We start from the raw sequence: 17,451 nt of genomic DNA, 5'->3' as shown, positions 1-17,451 counted from the left end.
TGTTGACTTGACGCCGGCGGGGTCTTTTATGTGGAAACCGACCGGTCGCACATGGAGCCGCTGGAAGAGAAGAAGTCGCTTCTAAGGAGATCTTGTTTCCCTACGAGGAAAAATATGTGACTTTTTACATCTCTGTTATTGAAAATAAAAAGGTATTAAAAGATTCAAAGTTATGGTAAGCAAATTGTCATTTTAGAAAATGAGGAAAAGTAGCAATAAAAATTAGAAAGTGAAAATTTTAAAAATGCAAAACATTCCAGAAACTTAGATTTATTATTGGAGTGGAGAACTGAAGATTAGTATAGTTGAGTAAAAAACTTGAATTGGAGAGTGAAAATAAGAGGAAGTCTATTTACTACCATATATATTTGTTCCATTATATATGCATATGTATTGAAGGATACATAAGTAAAAGTTTGGGTCTTTTTAAAGTGTCAAACAGTTCGTCCACGGTCCGTCAGTCTTATTAAACCGAAGAACAAATCGTGGTCAAGAATATCTCACTAGTCTTTCTTAATTTATGTTGTCTTAAATGAAAAACGTGACACGATCAAGAAGAAAAGGATGTGTAATTATTGACGCGTAGACTTTATAACATGCATATGGAATGGTTTATATTTAATTATTAGTTTTTGAATTACACATCAACGGAAATCACGATACCATATTTTATAATCTTAATTTTTGTTAGTTTATACTACTTTATAGTTACAATGAAGCACTTGATAAACAAGAAGGTAAAGTACCTATCGTCTATTTGTATTAATTAATAGAAAAGCTGGTCTTCATTGGTGACTTTGTTTTCACACGCGTTTTAGCTGATTCTTATATAAACATATCCGCATTCTCTTCTTTTCTACATCAAATATTTTCTCTTCGTATATAATTTTTCTCAAGTGTACTATTTTCTTCCTTCTTTTATCTGAGGTATCTCTTCTTCCTCTTCTCAATCACCAGATCTTAGCAGTTTTTGGAAAAGAAATATGGAATTTGTGAACAGCTCTACACCAAGATATGAATGTCTCCTCTTTGGTAAGAAGTGCTGTGTAATGTGTGATTCTATAACATATAGAAAAATTAGAAGCAATTATAACAACTTTTTCTTATGTCTGTATTTATATTTATTTCCAATAGATTTGGATGATACTCTTTATCCATTAAGCTCTGGTTTATCAGAAGCATGCGCTAACAACATCATAGGTATGATATAGTTTTTCTCTGTTAAACAATTCTTTTAGCAGTTTATATGTTTGATATTTTATATAAAAGTTACCTGAAAATATTGAAATACCCGTGTGCAGAATTCATGGTTGAGAAGCTTGGAATAGATGAAGATGGAGTCGTTGAGCTAAACCAAATTCTCTACAAGAAATATGGAACTTCGATGGCTGGTCTAAAGGTACTTTACCATCATAAAATATGTTGACCAAATCGAAAATTGGTTATCACTAGAATCATATTTGAACCATCTTATTCTTAATCACTTAACAATGCATTGTTTATAGCTAATTAAATTGATAATTAATTCAGGCCGTAGGTTATGAATTCGACAATGATGAGTACCACAGATTTGTTCATGGAAGATTACCTTATGAAAACCTTAGACCAGACCCGGTTTTGAGAAATCTCCTCCTCACTCTTCCTTTGCGTAAAATGGTATATATGCAGCTTTATTTATTTGCTTAATTTCAGTTTGTATGTTTATATATATATTAGTATAAATTTAAAAATATTGATTCCGGTTTTTCTTTTGTTAAGGTTTTCTCGAACGGAGATGAAGTTCATGTGATGAAGTCTCTAAAGAGACTCGGTATCGAAGATTGTTTTGAGAGAATCATAAGCTTCGAGTCCTTGAATCCTAAGGTCAACGAGACTGAGGTTTCTCTAGAAAATTACCTTCCTGAGATTCCGGTTATCTGTAAACCAGCAGAGATTGCTTTCGAGAAAGCTTTCGACATTGCACAGCTCAATCCTCACACAACCGTAAGCTTCGACAACTAATAGCTTAAGATGTACATTTATATTAGATTTTCATATCAACGAATTAACGTTAGTTATGCTTCTTGTACAGTTGTTCTTCGACGACAGTATCCGTAACATCCAAACCGGAAAAGTCATGGGTCTCCATACAGTCCTGGTAAGAACGGGTTAAAATCTTGAACCAAACCAACTAAAACCAACATGGGTTGAAAACGTGCATGCATGTAAAACCAGACTTTATAAAAGAAAATCCTAATCGAAAATGTTAAATTTCAATATATATGTTAGGTTGGTAAATCGGAAAAAGTGGAAGGAAGTGATCACGCGTTAAAAAGCATTCACAACATGAAAGAAGCATTTCCGGAACTATGGTCGGAATCGAACAACAAAGAATCTGAAAGAATTGGTTACGCCACACAAATCTCGATTGAAACTTCTGTTCATGCTTAGTTTTACATGTTTTATTTAGTTTTCCGAAGAAGTTTACATCTAATTATGATTAATTAATGTATGGTGAAATAAAGATCTAACATATACGCCGTTCATTGTTGCTGCAACGGTTGATTATGTATGGTGTCTAGCTATGTATTTGTGGTTTATATGAATAAAGTGTATTTGATTACATATGGTATGCCCGTTTGTGCATACTTAAGTATTATATACATGAAGGATGGATCTTAAACAATAAAATACTAGGTAATAACTCGCGCCTTGCACGGGATATGATTATTAGTTTCATTATTTTTAATAAAAAGACATTAAATCTATTTAATCTGGATATTTGTTTGGTTTTAAGTTTTTTTTTTGATGTTTAATGTTCTAAAATATAACTATATTTTAAATTAATATTCATTTTAGTTTATTCGGTTAAAATGTTTGATTTTTTGGTTTTTTTCCGGTAAAACCAAAAATTAATATTATTTATTTATTTTCATGTTATGAATTTTAAACAGTCGTCATGTCGAACCAATAGTTTCATATTATAGTTTCTAAACAGATAAATAGTTTTTTAAAAAAAATTATTAAGACAAATCATTTCACTACAATTTGGTCGGTAGTGAAAGAAACATTAAAAAAAAATATTTCAAACTTTCAAAAAAATTAGATACTTCAGTTGCGGTGAATACTTAGTTACAATGTGTTTACATCAAGGTGCACATGTATGTGTATATAAAAAGTATATAAAAATAGTTGATAAATATATAAAAATATAGTTAATTAATATTAAATAACATTTCGTTCAAAATAATACATGAAAGATAAAATTAAAATTAATTTAAAATAAAAAAAAGCCTTGACATTAGTCAACTTTTTCATATAAATAAAATAAAATTGTATCTTTAAGTAGGGGTGGACACAGATCGAATATCTGGATATTTGGAAGCATTTATATCGATTCGATCTTTAGCCACCTAGATATTCGGTGACTCGGATATCCGAAATATTTTAGAATTTTAAAGAATATCCGATTTGATCCGTAAATAAAATAAAATTTTAAAAATAATTGAAAATTTTAATAATAATATTTTATTACAAAATAAAATATTATTTAACTTTTTAAATTCTAGTACCTAATATAATAAATTTAATTCATAAAAAATATTGTAAAACTGATATAAAGTATAATATATATAATGTATATATATATATATATATATATAATTTTTACATATATGTATATATATGCATATAACAGATTCAGTTAGATATATGTTCCTAAAAATATTGGTATTTGTGATTTGCTTCTTTTTTTTTATATTGCATTTTAGTATTTAATTTGTTTCGTAGAGTTACGGATATCCAGATTTGGTCGGTAGTGAAAGAAGCATTAAGAAAAAACATTTCAAACTTTCAAAAAAATTAGGTACTTCAATTGAGGTGAATACTTAGTTACAATGTGTTTACATCAAGGTGAACATGTATGTGTATATAAAAAGTATATAAAAATAGTTGATAAATATATAAAAATATAGTTAATTAATATTAAATAACATTTTGTTCAAAATAATATATGAAAGATAAAATTAAAATTAATTTAAAATAAAAAAGACCTTGACATTAGTCAACTTTTTCATATAAATAAAATAAAATTGTATCTTTAAGTAGGGGTGGACACAGATCGAATATCTAGATATTTGGAAGCATTCATGTCGATTCGATCTTTAGCCACCTAGATATTCGGTGACTCGGATATCTGAAATGTTTTAGAATTTTAAATAATATCCGATTTGATCCGTAAATAAAATAAAAATTTAAAAATAATTGAAAATTTTAATAATAATATTTTATTATAAAAATAAAATATTATTTAACTTTTTAAATTCTAGTACCTAATATAATAAATTTAATTCATAAAAAATATTGTAAAACTGTTATAAAGTATAATATATATAATGTATATATATAATTTTTACATATATGTATATATATGTATATAACAGATTGAGTTAGATATATATTCCTAAAAATATTGGTATTTGTGATTTGCTTCTTTTTTTGATATTGCATTTTAGTATTTGATTTGTTTCGTAGAGTTACGGATATCCAGATTTTTTGGTTCAAATCAAAACGGATAACGAATCAAATCAAAATTTATGAATATTTTGCTCAATTTTATCTGTAAACAATAAAAATAATATATATATAGTTTGGCTTTTGATTCGTTATCTATTTTTATTTGAACTGAAAAATCTAGAGTTTTATTGGAACTATTATGTGAGTTTTATATTTTAAACACAAAATATATAGTGTGAACACATTTATGAATATAGTGTGAACGCGTTAGCATATTTATTATCAAATCATTGTGAGGTTGCCACATGTCTATTATAGTGTGAATATATTTATTACAATGCTTCTCTTTTAATATATAAGGGATGTGTATTTGTAATTTTCGTTAATTACCAAAACACATATCTTTTGCATACGATTCATCAAGTAACCTAGAATATTATTATAGCATGTTCGGGATAACAAATCCCCTATATATTAATTGAAAAACATTACAACTTTTTTTTGTAATCATGTATCATCATTAAAATGATTCTTAAAATTATTAGAAAAATATGTTGTTACATCTAATTATATAATAAACTTTTTTATTAAACTAAACATAAATTCATTGTTATTGTTCTTTATTATTTCTTTAAATAAAAGTTACGAAATTGTCTAATGTGGCTAAAGTATATATGTCAATTAATGATTTTGAATAATAAAGATTTGATAAAAATTAGTGTATCTTTTATCATATTTATTTAATTTTAAACTATTAAAATAAATTAAACAACCACATTAACCATATAATAAAAAATTTAGATTTTTCTGTATATATTATATTTTGAATTTTAAAAAATGACTATAAATTACTAAAATTGTTAAAAGTTTCATATTCAAATTTTGTGATCCATGATTGAAAATTTTTGTGTTGAAAAAAATACAAATGATTACAAAATCATATAAGTAAAAAGTCTAATTTAATTAATTATTAAGATTAGAAGAGATATATATATATATATATATATATATATATATATATATATATATGTCGTTTTAAATTATATATGTCGTTTTAAATTAAAATGTATACCATACAAATTACATAAATATTTTAATTTTGAAATTTACTTTGAACAATTTTTTTGATAAAAGCTTTGAACAAACATTGACAATTTTTTTAAAAAATTAAAAATTACTAAAACTATTAATCACACAATGAATGTTTGTTATCAATAATAGATATAAATGATAAAAAAAATCATATGAGTAGAAAACATCATTTAATAGATATTAATATTAAAATATATTGTGTATGTTAATATCATTTAAATTTAATTATATATCCTATCAAATAGAAAAAAAATATTGTTTGGATTAATAAAATTGATTTATATGTTCGCATCAATTTAATTATTTATGTTGGGTTCCTCTTGATCTTTTTCGTAGTAGGATAATAGTTACTGATTTTTAATTATTTAATATATATTTATTATTTCATAGCACGTAAAAATACATAATACAAAATTAAATTGATATATAATATTCATCCTGCAAAAGATGCAGATCTTAACCTAGTAGTTAAATAAATTGGAGATCGGAAACTATTCCGAAATTTTGTTGGTGAAGAAGCTTAAACAGAAGATAATGTTGTTTTACCAATGCGATGTAGAACTTAGCGAGCATCCGAAGTTCTAAACCAAATTAAATCGTTATAGAGGTTCCCGGCTTATCAAAATAAAACCGATATTAATTACATGGTGGTTGAAGGAAACCTCTATAACGATTTAATTTGATTTAGAGGAAGGGAAACAAGCTTGGCCATGTGGCCGATTTCTGATTACAGTATCCGGTCCACTAAAACTGGACTTGTACATCATGTGGAAAAAAAAGTAAAAAACTTCCGAACCTAATTTACGCAGGAATCCCCTATATATTAAAGGATAAGCACTTTTAAAAGTTTCCTTAAAGGTTAATTGGCAACGTGTCTAACGTGGCTTCATGAGAAGCTTTTATTTAAGAAATTGCATACGTGTCGCTTGGAGAACGTTTGTCACAAACACAAAAAATTTAATGCATCAATTAACTTCCTTAAAAATCTAGACACATCTCAAGGCGATATTTTTTCTTCAGTTTCTTTTCGACGTAACAACCAAAGTTCCCTTCTCGACATTATCACTTTCACCTTCATCATCTAACTATAATCATAGAGACGAGAGGTGTTCATGCTCGAAGAGTATGTGAGAGAAGATACAATAGTTTGGTCACATGATAGATTTTTGGAGAGGAGAAGGAGTCTTACACAATCAATGACTTGACTTATTATTTTCCATCCAGGAGAAGGAGTACATGAGAGAAGAGGTGAAATATTCTAAAATTATGTTAAAACTCTAGGTTCTTTCCTAATTTACAAAGGTGAAATATTCTAACCTAATGTTAAGAGGATAGTAAATATATATTAACCCCCGCCTCTCTTAGTCTCCATCCCAAAACCAAAATCGTTGAGTATACTCCACGTTAAGATGGCTGGAATGTGAGTTTATAATGATTTCATGATTTTATCTAACAATAGTTAGCATAATTAGTATATGTTAATAGTATTGATGTTTTGTTTTACTTTCAGGATTCCATTTCGTGCATTTTGATTCAACTTCAAGAGAGTTGAAGACTTTATTATATTATCTTATGAAAGTTCTATGTTATTTTGGAATTTTTTAATTAAAAACTAATTATGTGTTTTTGAAGATCGAATAATCTTCAATTGCTTTTATGCTTCAATATTGTTTTTTTTTCAATTTCGAAAACTATTTTTTATTTATTCCACATTGTTATGGTTTTGCTTTTCATTTTTATTAATCTACCGAAAAAAAAAATTCGAGTGTTTTGACCAATCTTTTCGAAGTTTATTAACATTAAGACGAGTTGTAGACTTCAGTTTACCAAAAAAAAAAGTATAATCACACTGGTTGCCGAATAGTTAGCATGTATATCAACATCAAGTCAGAATAAACTCGAGTCATAGACTCCGGGTTACACATATTAATCACAAATAATCACAGAGTCAATAACATCATAGTTAACTGAATCATACCTTTAATTTTTACGCACCGTTTACTTAAGCTACTCCTTATATTATACATAATCATAATATATACAATCAACAATGATATAGATATCTAATCCCGCGCTTTGCGCGGATTATTACCTAGTTATTAGATTAAGGCGCACGTTATAATTTGAAAAAGTGTAGTTTGCCGGCTCTTAAATATAACAGCGTAGCGGCCGGTGATTCGCTTTGCAAAGTTAAAGAAAGAGACAAGTACCACGTGTTGAAATCGTAGATGTTGACGTGAGTGAAAGCTTTCTCTCCAGATTTAACGACAACCAATGGATGTGGTCATGAGAAATTAAGACGTTTGGCTAACATTTCATCTTCCTATTTATAACTAATACAAGTCTTTTCCTCCTTCATTTCTTCTTGATCTTTTTCTTCTCCTCTTTGAAGTTTCATTGATCAGAAAAAGGTAACCTTCTTCATTTGTTTGGTTTCATTTTGTTTTCATTGTCTCTACTGTTTATAGACGGACAATCTAATCTGTTTCTTTCTGGATGGACTGATATATTCCTTTAGTCACTGGTTACAATTTATAGCATTTTATAGTCATGATTGATTTTTCAATTCGTGTATTTCGAGTTATGGTTTGAGTTGATCTGTAGACATGCCTATGGTGTCGGTGATTATTTAATGGGGATGTAGTTTGTTGGCATCTGATGTCGTAGTTCCGATTTTTTGTGTGTGGAATGTGTGTTACAGAGAATGCGATTCAGCTTATTTATAAACATTTTTCAGGTGTCTGTCAACTTGTAATAGAAATGGCGTACGAGGAAAACTCCCAGCAAATGTCTGAACCTAGATATGATTGCCTTTTGTTTGGTAAGGATAATTGTGAAATACTTCTATGTTCAATGTTCACATTTTGATTTGATGATTTGAAGAATAGTTTAAAGTTCCTTAAGAAAAAATCTGATTATCTTTTTTTTTTTGGATTTTGATGAAACAACAGACATAGATGATACTCTTTACCCTTTCAGTTCTGGTCTCTCTGCGCTAGTTACAAACAACATTCAAGGTATAAATGTCCCATCACATAGATGATGATACTCTTTACCCTTCCAGTTCTGGTTGTTCATGTTATAAATGAACCTGTCTTTATTGTTGCCATTGTAGAGTATATGATTCACAAACTTGGTATTGAAGAAGATAAAGTTCAAGAACTGTGCCTTGAGCTTTACAAAATCTATGGAACAACTATGGCTGGTCTCAAGGTATCCTCATTCTTTTTCAACACATTGTATAGCATTTTTCTGTATTTTCCTTTAAGTATATATATTGTTTGATGCACATGCCATTCGTTTTTGGATGTTGATTCTTCAGGCTGTGGGTTATGACTTTGATTACGACGATTTCCATGGGTACTCCAAACTGAACCCATCTTTCATATTTTTTGCTTATTGTTTCTTTTAAAGTGTAAGTTGTTTAGAACTTAAGATTCCTCTCTTCTTTTTTTACAGTTTTGTTCATGGGAGATTGCCATACACAACACTCAAGCCTGACCCTATTTTGAGGAACATTATTCTCAGCTTGCCTTTTCGGAAAGTTGTATGTCTTTGACTTCCTTGTTTCTGCACATAGGAACACAACACTAAGCTCTTACATCTTATTTCCAATCACCTTCCTTTCTTTTATTAATATTTCTGCACATAGGTTTTCACGAATGCAGACAAGGCGCATGCAGCCAAGATTATTGCCAGGCTAGGTCTAGATGGCTGCTTTGAAAGAATCATATCTTTCGAGACTCTGAACCCAAACATAAATACTGAATCTCCTGCTGCTGTGATGGAAAGCAGAGAAATCTTCGACATAATCAGTTACACTGCAAACTCTGACACAAGCATCAAACTCCCAAAGACTCCGGTTATATGCAAACCATTTGAAGGAGCATTCGAACATGTTTTCAAGATGACCAACATCAATCCTCATAAGACAGTAAGAAAAACACAGTCAGATCTCTACCTACCTCTCTTGTTATTTTTTTTTAACCTAATTACTAAAGATTCATTGGTGGTGTACTTTCAGTTGTTCTTCGATGACAGCATCCGTAACATACAAACCGGGAAACGTGTGGGTCTCCACACCGTATGGGTAAGTAAAAGACAAAGATTCTTGAAAAATGTGTTTAAGCACAACTTATCAATCTCAAAGGTCATATTTGTCTGATTTATCCTTTTTCATGTATTAATTAGGTTGGGACCTCCCACAAAGATGAAGGAGTAGATATTGCATTGGAGCATATTCACAACATACGTGAAGCTCTTCCTGAACTATGGGAAGCAGTTGACGACAAAACCGAGGAGATTAGATCCAAGCAAAAGGTCGCCATTGAAATCATCGCTTAAACCAAACATTTCATAGCTCATACTTCATAGTAACACAAAAACATTAGCACGAATACTACATTATCACTACTCACTATATGAAGAGACACTATATATATGAAGAGAAACAGAGAATGTAATGAAACAAGTTGAGTTTATTTAATTAATAATATATTTAAAATGAGTGCAAAAGCTACTAAGTACATAATTTTCATGATTTTTTTATCATTCACTTGCATTTTTTTTCTCATTTTGACCGATATAAGAAATCCTGTCTCGCGATGATTCCATGCAAGAGGCTGCAAGAACAAGAATACCCAAAATCATTCAGATTAGATTCGGTTTAGTATCAATGACCCAAAACTAAACCAACAAAAGTTCGGTTTGATAATCACTTTCCAATTTGGTACGGTTTGAACCGCTAACCGGGAAGCGTAGTCAATTTATTTCGGAAACCAAAACCTGAAATCGAAAACGCTCGATTTGTTGTTCATACCTCTCCGTTAACGGAAATCTCGTGTTGGGTGAAAGAGCCTGTCATCTGCGAAGAGCTAACAATGGCGAAGAGAGAGATCAGTAGCACTCTGAGAAATCTTAAGGTATGTGTTTGAAAAGTGAAATAATCGTATTTATTTGAGTGGGATTGGTTATTATTACTAGATAAATTCGAGCTTGAATTAGCTTTTTAGTTTGATTCATCACCACTTTTGTTTTGCAACTAGAGCTTGCTTAAAGTTTTAACCTTTAAAACTTAGCAACCAGTTATATGATTTGGGACTAAAGTTTCAATTTTTACTCAAGAAGTTGCTTAGTTGATTATTAATCTACGAGTTTTTTCTTCATACCCATTATTACATTAAGTTGGTTTATGAACGAATAAATGAATGATTCTCTTTGACTTATAGTTTATGCAAAGGTCTGCTTTAAAAGAGGAGAAGAAGAAGAAGATTGATGATGATAATGCGAATTTTACTCCTTCCCCCGGTTCTGTTTCAAAGAAGTGGTACCGTTTCTTTCTTCTATTCTTGCTTGATGTTAATGTTTTCTCTTCATCTAATGTGATTTGATTTTGGATGCAGTGTGGTCATAACAGACTGGGATCCTCAGCCAAGAGCGTTGTTAGGACGCTTGTCATTTCAGTCTTTCAACCCCTCTATCGAGGTTTGTCTCTGCTGCCCTAAGACCCTGAGATAGTTTACGGTTGATGTTCTACTCTTTTTGGTTATCTGTAATATTAAACTCTTCTTTACTTAGAAACTGAATGAAGAGGTGATAACCGGTGGAAAAACAGATGCTTCTCCCATAGGCTCTAGCAGTAATGGAGGAAGGATGTCTTTTAGGTCTGTACCCTTTGCTTTTATATTCCTTTTTTTGGTTCTCAACAAATTAATTTCCCTAGCGAGCGTGCATTCGATAATATAATGCATTGTCTAAACCCATCATATAAGTTCTGATACAAATGAAATTATTATTGATAGCTATGGATTATGTCACCTATAGTTGTTTTTTTTATTTCTGATTTTTGTTTGTCTTCTTACAATTTTAAATTCTAAGTAGCCAGTGTTCATCCTCTTTCAGTGAACCTAAGGTTAAGACAAGCCGGGAAACAAATGCTGACTTGAAAAGGAAACAGTCTCAGGAGGGAGTCTCTGAGGAACAAAAACATCCAAGCAAGTCCCCTAGGAGCAGTGACAAACCATCACCGAGCAACAAAAAAGGCAACGGTTTCAAGAAACCCAAGAGCTGGCAACCAAAACCTCAAACCAAACACTAGCTTAACTTCAAGCAGCCTAGTTCAAATTTACTTCACACCGGTTTATATGTGATATAGTAGATCATTCATTGCATTTTCTGTATCATCATTAACGTGGTGTAGCAACCCATTTGATATATTTATACCACAAAAGTTTTGAATTTTCTATTTGGATGTTGTATGCTTTGTGTTAGCTCCATCAGGGTATATGATGAAACGATTGTTATATATACATCAACTTTGCAGGAAAGACGAGATGCATTCCATTCATGGGAAACAAACAGATTCTACAAAACCATTGTGGCAAACAAAATAATGAAGCAATAGAGCATAAGTGAACAACTTTTCAAATGATTATATGATCGTCTCTTGTCAACTTCTCCGCAGGTTTCCAGCAAGAAAAAGCATAGATGACTCTCCCTTTCCACCCCTGAAGCATCCAGTTCCCATCACCATCAATCAAAAAGTCTTTATGGTAACGTTTCCTCACAATCTCCTTAGCTCCCTTCAAGATCTCCTTGCTTATCATCGCAGGCCTAAACCCCGCTCTCAGTATCCTAACGCGCCACTGCTTGTACGTCTCAGGCCTCGCGAACCTCTCAGCTCCCTCGCTGGAGATCACGCTCATTGCGTCTCTCACAAGCAGCTCCCTCTCCAGGAGAGCCCTGTTCTTGTACTCGTCCTCGGCCTGTATGGTGGTGTCGAACATGTCGAAGAGGGAGGAGAAGTGGAAGAGCGCTTCTTTGAACCTCGTCATGAAGAAAGGAGAGTTGTACGTCCCGTTGATCTCAGCGAACACGAAGAGGTCGGGGTTGATGTCTCTGAAGAGCTTCAGGACCGTGTCTCTCGGTGAGTCCAGTGAGACAGTCTCATCAGGAGTGTACTGTAACCGGTGAATGCAGTTAACGACCGTTGTCTCTCCTGGAGTGATGGTTATCTCGTCGAGAGTGATGCTTTCCCATTTCTTGGCTATGAAGTTGAACTCAAACGGAACATTAAACATATCGCAGAACCTTTTCAACCTCCGACCAGTCTCTTCTACTCTATCCGAAGGTCGGAAGCCAGACTGCGGCAGCTCGATTCCAGTCACGCGTAGCTTTGGAGGTCCTCCTGGTCTTTTAGACAGTGCTAGTAACAGACAAGGCCATTGGAACCCGTAGAGAACTCCAAAGTCGATGATGTGTAGCTTTGTTGATGACAACGCGAGCTCGTAGATTGACTTGTTTGCAGCGAAGTAGTCAGCTACGTAGATGGGACAAACGTGGACGAAGAGCTTGTAAGCCTTCAAGATGTCGACCATAGACGTCGTGCTGGAGGGAAACGCGGTGCAAAGCGGCGGCGAGATGATGCCTGTGATGCGCGCTTCCAGAGCTTCTGCGAAGTAGAACGCTAGTCTTTGTATCCCATCTCCGCTGGGAGAAGAGTTTGATCTTATCTCCTTGAGCTTCTCCGTAGCGCGACGATGGTCAAAGCTCGCTACGGCTTGTGCGCATTGAGTCAAGAGACTACGGAGATCAACTGCGTTGGCTTTAATGGCCTTGGAGCCTTTTGCTCGTCCTGTTGCTTTGTTTGGTGGAGGAGGAGGATTCTGTTTCTTTGTTGTTGTTGTTGTTGATGAAGAGTCTTCTTCTTGATTTGATTTGCATACCAACAACACGTGCTCGAACTTCGCTGCTAGCTCTTCCATCTCTGATACAAAGATCGCTGGCTGTTTGTTTCTCCTCCCGTTTTCAAGATCATCTTCTTCGTTGTCTCTATGACGGTACTTTCTCTGAGACTCTCCGTTGGAAACCAGCGACCCTGCTGAATCTGTTGTTGTTGTTGTTGTGCTGGGGAAGCTGCAGTCGTGGTCGCCGGAGGAAGTTGAGTTCTGGTCAGAAGACTCGGAAGATGGTGGTTGGTGGAGTAGCTCGTGGAAGGATCTCTCGGCGGCTTCTAAGGCTAAATTGTCCTCCACGAAGTCTTCTTCGTCCATCAGCATGTCGTTGATGTACTTGAGAACGGGAGCGTTGTCTTGACATATCGACGGTGGTGAAGACTGGTTCTGAGTCTCGAGGTTGTTTCTTGGTTTGCAGCAAGATCCGGATCCAGATCCGTCGAATCTGAAACCATCTACAGAGACTTGAAGGAGAGCGTCCATGGACACGGAGGATAAAGAGGAAAATACTTTTCAACGAAGAGAAGAAAGCGGTGCGAAAGTTCTTGTGAACACAGTTGGGAGCTTGACTTGAGAGAGCTCTTTGTCTTTATATTTGAGGGGTTATGTTTTTTTTTCGTTTAACACATTTTACAGGGGAAAAAATGGAACTTTCGAGGAAACACCAGCCGCCACAAAAGGTGGATCAAGTTATTACCAAAACACAAATGGGTTAGTTTAATTTGTGTCGGATCTATCTGCAACTACTTAACTAGAGATTTTGTAGTTTTTTGCTTGGTATCTTTATTTCTCTGTTCACTTCCACTTTGCTTCGCTTGGTCACAAATAAAAGTCAAATTACCTTTTAATAATTAATTTTTTGTTCAAACCTTTTAATAAATTAAATACTCATAAACAAACTCATCAAATTTCCCGTAGTTTCTAAGAACTACAAATTCTTCTCTATAGATTCTTGTTTCCTATGGTGTTTTTAAATCCTTCCTTAACTTTAACCAAATGCATAAAATAAAATAAAAAAGTTGGCAAACAAAAACTCAGCCATTTTTGGGTACTTTAGCATATGTCTAGCTAACTTAGACGCTCTTATTTTGTTTTTGTTTAAAGATAGAATGGGAAAAGTTTAAAACTAATTGGCACTTCGAATCCTAGGCAAATCGTCTAAGCGGCTTAAACGCTAGATGGTGTTAGAACATCGGTTAGTGCTTGGCAATTAACTGAACTTTGGTGCTTTCGATAATTCTTTTTATAATAATACTAATAGTATACTCTTAACATCATATTATATAAAAACCATAAAGATAAATCTTGATGTCCAAGGAATTGGACAAATATTTTGGGTGAAGCGATCGTGGATACCAACCCTGACATTATTACTTAATCATTTACAAAATCCATTCATATCTTTGACCCTGTCTTTATTCTTTGAACAGTCAAAATTCAAAAGACGATGCGATTAGGTTCCTTAATACGGTCCTGAGCCCCTTACATATATACTATAGACTTAGTTTGTTTTTAACTATAGAAAATGATTAATAATCTAATTGGCACATAGTTTTCTGTATACAGTTATTCATGGGAAAGAAAAGGTCGAGGAAAGAGAAAGTATTAAAGATGATTGTGACTTCTTTGTCCAGATTCAACTTATCTCCCAACTTTTAATTTAAAATAAAACAATAAATTAAAATTATATTTTAAATATAAAATTATATTAATAATATAATTGATATACTCCCTTTGTTCAATTTTATTTGATGTTTAAGAATGCACAAAGATTAAGAAGGTAAAATTTTCGTACCCTCTCTATTTCATATTGTAGTATATTTAGAAGTTTTTTTTTGTTTCAAATATATAAGTGCTTTAACATTTTAATGCAATTTTTGTATTCATTAAATATTGTCTTACCAACAAAATTATATAAGCTTTTTATAATTGGTTAAGTTTATATATTAAATGGTACTTTGAAATAAGTAAATAACATTTTTTTTTAAATATTGGTGCTTTTAGTAAAAAAATATTTATATTTTGAAATAGAGAGAATACCATTTATCTTGATTTTAACATCATAATTCAATCAATAAAAAATATAATATTATATAATATATTATAATCTCAAGTAACGTTGAACTTTATCTAGAATAATAAGAATATCATTTATTTTGCAACCAAAAGATCTTAAACATTAAGTAAAAAAAACATTAAGTAAAATGTAACAGAGGAAATAAATATTATTGATTATATTATATAGTTTACATATAACTATATAACTATATTTTAAATCATCAATTTATTTGAATTGACCAGTTTATATACTGTATATTCATATTCGACGGTCTCTTAAAAGTAATATTTGTTTAAATGATGTAATATTACTAAATCTAAAATCACTTTTTCTATTCTCTATTCCGATTATGTTCGTTTTAAGTTTTAACTGATTTGGTATTATAGGATTAAACCCCCTTCCTAATTATGATATGGTGACATTGGCACATCTGATGGTCATGTGAAGTTATGATTCGATTCAAACTGATAGTTTCAAGCTGTGATGGTTGGTATGAGACAAAAAGATGTCTATGTTGGAGACGAGGCTCAGTCAAAACGTGATATCTTGACTCTCAAATACCCAATTAAACATGGAATTGTTAACAACTAGGATGATATGGAAAAGATTTGGCATCACACTTTCTATAACGAGCTATGTGTTGCCTCTGAAGAACATCCGCTTCTCTTAACCGAAGCTCCACTCAATTTCAAGGTGAACCGTGAGAATATGACTCATATCATGTTTGAGACATTCAACACTCCGGCTATGTATGTTGCCATTTAAGCTGTAATATTTGTTTTAAGTTTCAAGCTGTAGTTTCTATCATCTTAAATTTAATTCAATAAATAAGTAAAACATAAATTAGTTGTGTGAAAACCATTAACCTTTTTGTTAGCGGCTATCTAAAAATTCTTAAGCAAAAAAAAGTTAACACTTAGAGCATTTAAAAAAAAAATATAACTTCAAATATAGAGTTTTTTTGCTTTCCAAAAATGAATTTCGTAACTTCAAATTTAAAATTTTAAGAAGTGATGAAGTTTCACTATTCAAAACTCTAAATTTAAAGTTTCATTTTTTTGCGTCTTGGTCTTTATAATTAATTATACATTACATTTATGATTCTTAAGTATTTTCTCATTCATCGTTTTAATCTTTAAAACTTTTGTATATTTTAAATATTTCAAATTTATTTTATAAATTTAAATTTTACACATAAAATTTAAAAAGATGTATAATATTTTAAAAATAGAATTAGACAACAAGAATATTTCAAAAGAAACTTAATAGTTTTTTAAAAAGATACATGATGACATAATTATTACACAAATTTAAATATTACAATAACACTAATAGTTTAGTAAATTTTCTCCAGAACTTCTAAAATATTATCCAAACAAATTTTGTGTAACCGAAAATGGAGCACTAAGAAAATAAATTTATTAATAATGTGGTATTTTGCTTGTAGTTTAATATTTAATTATGTATTTATATTTATAATTTTATATTTAAGTATAAAATTTTATTAATTAATATTACTATAATATGTTTATATATGTGATAGTTATTTATAAAAGTTTTTATGGATATATATTAATGATGACAAATATAAGAATTATAGTGTAAATTACAAATTATTTTAAAATTAAATTTGAAAACTTTTGCTTTTCGAAAAAAAAAAATTTGAAATTTCAAATATAGAGTTTTGCAGACTCTATAATAGAGATTCTTTTCCCGGAGATGCTTTTAGCATTTTGAAAAGAAAAGAAGTTTTGACGTTCTCGATCTTCTATTTGCCATGAAGTATGAACACATATTTTCTGTTTGATGTAAAACATTCGATTGAGTTGACCATGTAGAAAGAATAGCCTTGTAGTAATCAAAATGCTGATCTCACAGACATTACCCTCCCAAGCGAAAAACCCACACGCGTCTGATTGACACGAACCAATCACAACTTTGAGACTAAAGCTTATTAGGGAAGTCACGATCGAGAGCGCGTGATTGACTTCGTCTCACATTGTATGTTGCTTTTATTTGCAGACATCATCATTAATGATATAATCTAATGATACTATTGTTAATTACTGGATT

The 17,451-nt window shown here is 31.4% G+C and overlaps 4 protein-coding genes across 4 annotated transcripts; 3 read left to right on the top strand and 1 right to left on the bottom strand.

Moving 5' to 3' along the window:
- Positions 1 to 364: 364 nt before the first annotated feature.
- Positions 365 to 2,604, top strand: LOC103845373 (suppressor of disruption of TFIIS). The gene is made up of 7 exons (XM_009122212.3): positions 365 to 1,032; positions 1,135 to 1,200; positions 1,302 to 1,399; positions 1,531 to 1,656; positions 1,759 to 1,983; positions 2,072 to 2,137; positions 2,269 to 2,604. Exons 1-7 carry the CDS (start codon positions 984 to 986, stop codon positions 2,428 to 2,430), a joined length of 792 nt encoding a protein of 263 aa, XP_009120460.1. The 5' UTR covers positions 365 to 983; the 3' UTR covers positions 2,431 to 2,604.
- A 5,098-nt stretch (positions 2,605 to 7,702) lies between these two features.
- Positions 7,703 to 10,099, top strand: LOC103845372 (uncharacterized protein C24B11.05). The gene is made up of 9 exons (XM_009122211.3): positions 7,703 to 7,997; positions 8,324 to 8,407; positions 8,538 to 8,603; positions 8,702 to 8,799; positions 8,909 to 8,946; positions 9,046 to 9,133; positions 9,239 to 9,520; positions 9,611 to 9,676; positions 9,778 to 10,099. The coding sequence occupies exons 2-9, from the start codon at positions 8,347 to 8,349 to the stop codon at positions 9,928 to 9,930; spliced, it is 852 nt and encodes a 283-aa protein (XP_009120459.1). The 5' UTR covers positions 7,703 to 7,997; positions 8,324 to 8,346; the 3' UTR covers positions 9,931 to 10,099.
- Positions 10,100 to 10,329: 230 nt separating this feature from the next.
- On the top strand, positions 10,330 to 11,859 carry LOC103845371. Its single transcript, XM_009122210.3, has 5 exons — positions 10,330 to 10,508; positions 10,815 to 10,912; positions 10,989 to 11,070; positions 11,164 to 11,249; positions 11,488 to 11,859. Exons 1-5 carry the CDS (start codon positions 10,467 to 10,469, stop codon positions 11,681 to 11,683), a joined length of 504 nt encoding a protein of 167 aa, XP_009120458.1. The 5' UTR covers positions 10,330 to 10,466; the 3' UTR covers positions 11,684 to 11,859.
- A 10-nt stretch (positions 11,860 to 11,869) lies between these two features.
- LOC103845369 (scarecrow-like protein 11) lies at positions 11,870 to 14,909 on the bottom strand. The gene has a single exon (XM_009122209.3). The coding sequence runs from the start codon at positions 13,800 to 13,802 to the stop codon at positions 12,009 to 12,011; it is 1,794 nt and encodes a 597-aa protein (XP_009120457.1). The 5' UTR covers positions 13,803 to 14,909; the 3' UTR covers positions 11,870 to 12,008.
- Between the last annotated feature and the right edge of the window lie 2,542 nt (positions 14,910 to 17,451).

Source organism: Brassica rapa, chromosome A10 (assembly GCF_000309985.2).
Source record: "Brassica rapa cultivar Chiifu-401-42 chromosome A10, CAAS_Brap_v3.01, whole genome shotgun sequence".
Lineage (NCBI taxonomy): Eukaryota > Viridiplantae > Streptophyta > Magnoliopsida > Brassicales > Brassicaceae > Brassica > Brassica rapa.
The sequence above is the reverse complement of the archived record's forward strand: the minus strand, read 5'-3'. Positions and strand labels throughout refer to the sequence as shown.